This window comes from Chiloscyllium punctatum, chromosome 42, assembly GCF_047496795.1.
Source record: "Chiloscyllium punctatum isolate Juve2018m chromosome 42, sChiPun1.3, whole genome shotgun sequence".
NCBI lineage: Eukaryota > Metazoa > Chordata > Chondrichthyes > Orectolobiformes > Hemiscylliidae > Chiloscyllium > Chiloscyllium punctatum.
In genome coordinates, this window is record NC_092780.1 from 660508 (window position 1) to 665055 (window position 4548).

General features: G+C 45.8%; 1 protein-coding gene across 2 annotated transcripts; it reads right to left on the reverse strand.

Moving 5' to 3' along the window:
- Positions 1-315: 315 nt before the first annotated feature.
- On the reverse strand, positions 316-2175 carry LOC140465607 (C-C chemokine receptor type 7-like). 2 transcript variants are annotated; one of them, XM_072561151.1, is made up of 2 exons: positions 2047-2175; positions 316-1402 (listed from the first exon to the last, which is right to left on the reverse strand). In XM_072561151.1, the coding sequence occupies exon 2, from the start codon at positions 1388-1390 to the stop codon at positions 326-328; it is 1065 nt and encodes a 354-aa protein (XP_072417252.1). In that variant the 5' UTR covers positions 1391-1402; positions 2047-2175; the 3' UTR covers positions 316-325. The 2 variants fall into 2 exon arrangements, with proteins under 2 accessions (XP_072417252.1, XP_072417253.1); XM_072561152.1 differs by lacking the exon at positions 2047-2175 and adding an exon at positions 1937-2041.
- Between the last annotated feature and the right edge of the window lie 2373 nt (positions 2176-4548).

The window sequence follows — 4548 nt, forward strand, 5'->3', positions numbered from 1 at the left end:
CAATATTGCTCTACTTTTCTCTGACTCCACCTGAGAACCTTCTTTTTATCTTTTTGAGTTTGATGTAACTTTCACTTCCAACTTCCAATCCCTTCCCCTGACCCCAACTATGTTCTCATTGCACACTCCCACCCCGAAACCTAGAACCCCCAGCCTCATCTGTCAATATCCTAGAACACCCCACACCCAACTTCCCAAACCATGGCCTCTCCTCCCTCATCTATAACCAGAATGTCTTCAATCTCAGGAAGAAACTGTATTCCCACTTTGATTCCACTTGTAATTTGTACTGAAGGTGCTGGGAGCTATGGGAATCCAGAACAGGTTACCAAGCAAAGGTGCTGCTGCTGTCTATGTTCATGCCTGATGTTGATCTGTTGGTTGAGGAGATGGTTTGCGTCTGTTCCATACACCGCAGCTGTCTCAGCAGCTTCAACAGGTTATTCCTGAATTTCACTCCAACAAAGACATACAGGATCGGATTGAGACAACAGCGGGTATAGGCCAGGCAGCTGGTCACCTGCTCAGCAATGTCCCTCTGCTTACTCTCAGCACAAGGAAGACCACTCTCCCTCAATGTGTCCATGACGCTGATAATATTGAGGATGTTGTACGGTGCTTGGAAAACGATAAATATCAGAACCACTAACAGAATCACTTTGATTGCTCTGTGCTTTTCAAAGTTTCGAGCCTGCAACAAAGTCTTAATTATAACAGAATAACAGAAAGCCATGACTAATAATGGGAGAAAGAATCCCAGCACCATCTGCAGGATTGGTGTTGCCACTCTGATCCAAGTGTTCATGTTCTCAGGGTAACTGACTGAGCAGATAGCTTCAGGACCTGTTTCCACTTTGGTGTAAATCAACTGCTGAAGACTGAGGAACAAGGACAGGAGCCAAACACTGAAGCTAATGAAACGACTGTATTGTAGTCGCTTGTACCGAAGTCTGTGAGCAACAGTGGCTCGGACAATCACAAAATACCGGTCAACACTGACACACATCAGGAAAAGGAAGCCACTGTACACATTCATTTTGTATAAAATCTGCACAATTACACACATGAATTTTCCAAAGATCCAGCCAGTTTGGGAACTGGCAGCCAGGAAGGGCAAGGTGAGGAGGAATAGGAGATCTGCAATGGCCAGATTCAACAAGTACATATCAGTCGTTGCCTTCATTCTCCTGTAATGGACGTATGTCCCAAGCACCAGGCCATTCCCTACCAGGCCCAGAATAAAGACCAGGGAGTAGATGCAAGGCTGCAATGTACTGATAATACTCTGCACTTCAGTCTTATCACACGGAGAAGGGAGGTCTGAATAATCAAAGGTACCAGTGAAACCAGTGTCAGGATAATTGGTGGCTCCAGAATCTGAACTTGCCATTGTCCCAGAAGTCTAAAAAAAATTATAGATAAGGAAACAATCAAAATATATCGAGTCACTAATCAAGCAGACACCCTTAACTCTCACACACACAACTCCACACTGACCAGTACAGGCCAGCAATGACTAGTAGAGACCAGCCCCAACTAAGGAGGTGCAGCATTGACCCACACTGACCAATAGAGACCAGCACTGACCAGTAGATCACCGATTGCTTTGAAAGTGGGCCTTTCTCTGAGTCACGTTAGCTCGTGTGGTCTTGCTGTTTTTGCCAAGACACCCACCCACTGCTGATGGGTCTCAACTGGCCTCATGTCTGAGACCACCCCCTGATCCAGCTACTACCATCATCCAAACCAACTAACGCTCTCCCTGTCCCCAAGCACCACCCCCCCCCCCTCCCCCCACCGGCTATAACCCCTTGTAGCCTCCAAGTACGTTGCTTTGGAGTGCACACATCCCATAGACACCCAGGTAAAAAGCCTGACCGTCCACCATTCAATTCCAGAATTAAAACTGTTACAGCGCACAGAAACCCATTCAGACCACGGTCGGCGTGACTCTCCACAGCAGCAATTCACTTTGTGCGATTCTTCTGCCTTCCCTTGTGTCCTGTACTGACTGTTTCTCTCCGGGCTCTGTGTGCAGTTCCTTACCTTTACACAATGCCTAACTCTTTGAGTTGCTCCCGCGGGGCGGCAGGCGGAGAAATGCCCGAAGTGTTTGAAACTCTCAGTCGACAAATCCAACCGCTCAGAGTAAACAGCCGTGTGCTCGCGTCCCCGCCGTCAGCTCGATCTGGGACTTCATAAACACACCCACAAAGAAATGGGCAGATCTCAACTCAATGAAACACACAATCTTTCATACATTCATCCACACACACATACACACCTATCCGCACACTCGCCCTCAGACTCATTTACACACTCACAACTCTCCACACACTCTCTTGCTCTCACACACACAACAAATCAACCTTACACTCATCCATACACCACCCTCACATTTATTCACCACTCACTCACATTCATACAGTTTTCCTCACACTGACCTTGAAATTGAAATTTGATACTGAGAAATGTCAGTGATGGAGTTGGAAATGGGGGAATCTGGAGTTGCAATAACTGAGATGTGGAATATTCTTTAGAATCTGCAGGAACAGGGGGCCTTGGAGGGGTAATATACACAAACTGTTAAAGTTGGCTGATCAGGTACAGAAAGATTACATGATCATGAGCATGTGAAGAGATGTGACCATTTTTTGAACAAAGATAAGTCAAGGGTGATTTGATTTAACACCATGAGGAGTAAGATCATGGTTGAAAAACCAAAGCTTTTCCCAGTCACATCACTGTAAAAGATTAAGCTGAAGCAATCACAGCAATCTTGAACCAGAAGTGTCGAATGGATGATCCATTACTGCCTCCTTCAGTGGTCCCCAGCACTACAGATACCAGTCTTCAGCCAGTTCCACGTGATATCAAGAAATAGTTGGAGACACTGGATGCTGCAAAGGCTATGGGCCGTGACCATATACCAGCAATACTATTGAAGACTTGTGTTCCAGAACCTGTCACTTGCCTAGCTAAGCTCTTCCAGTACAGTCACAACACTGGCATCTACTGACAATGTGGAAAATTGGAAAATGTGGTGCTGGTAAAGCATAGCCAGTAAGGCAGCATCTGAGTAGCAGGAGAGTCGGCATTTCTGCATAAGCTCTTCACCGTTGACTCTCCTGCTCCTCGAAGGATTCCTGACTGGCTGTGCTTTTCCAGTATGATGCTTTTTGACTCTGATCTCTGGCATCTGCAGTCCTCACTTTCTCCCAATGTGAAAAATTACTCAAGTAGGTCCTGTGCACGCAAAGCAGGACAAATTCAACCCAACCAGTTATTGCCCCTTCAGTCTACTCTCAATCATCAGTAAAGTGATGGAAGTTGTCATCAACAGTGCTAGCAAGCTGCGCCTGCTCAATAATAATCTGCTCATTGATGCCAGGTTTAGATTCCATCAGGGCCACTCAGCTCCTGACCTCATGACACCCTGGGTTCAATCATGAGCTGAGGTGTGAGTGATGGTTCTTGACATCAAGGGCACATTTAAATGAATGTGGCATCAAGGATTCCTAGCAAAACCAGAATTAATGCGTATTGGGGGCAAACTCTCCAGTGGTTGGAGTCATGTCTGACACACAGGAAGATGTTTGTGGTTGTTGCAGGTCAGTCATTGCAGCTCCAGGACATCTCTGCAGGAATTCTTCAGGGTAGTGTCTTAGGCTCAACCACCTTCAGCTACTTCATCAATGACTTTCCCTCATAAGGTTAAAAGTGGGGATGTTCACCAATGATTGCACAATGTTCAGCACCATTCACAACTCCCCAGATAGTGAAGCAGTCCATGTTCAAATGTAACAAGTAATAAACTCTGCACAAAACCAGTACCAGGAAATGATGAACACCAAGATGAGGGAATCTAACCTTGACATTCAATGGCATTACTATTGCTGAATCCCCACAAATCAACATCCTTCGGGTTACCATTTATCAGAAACTCAGCTGGACTCGCCACATAAACACTTTGGCTAGAAGCATAGGTTAGAGGCTAAAAATCCTGCAATGAGTAACTCACCTCCTGAGTCCCCAAAGCCTGTCCACCATCTACAGGCACAAATCAGGAATATGAAGGAATACTCCTCATTTGTCTGTATGAATGCAACAACACTCAAGAAGCTTGACACTATCCAGGACAAAGGAACCCATTCACCACCTTCAACTTTCACTCCCTTCACAACCTGAGCACAGTAGCAGCAATGTGCATCATCTACAAGATGCACTATTGCAATTCATGAAGGCTCCTTTGAAAGCAGCTTCCAAACCTGTCACCTCTTCCATTGAGAAGAATAAGGGCAGCAGATACAAAAGATCACTACTACCTGCAAGTTACCCTCCAAGCCACTCATTATCCTGACTTGGAACTATATCACTGTTTCTTCAATGTTGCTGGGTCAAAGTCCTGGAATTCCTTCCCTAACAGCATTGTGGGTCTATATATAGCACACAACTACAGTGGTTCAAGATAGCAGCTCACCACCACATTCTCAAGGGCAATTAGGGATGGGCAATAAATGTTGGCCTGGCCAGCGATGCCCACATTCT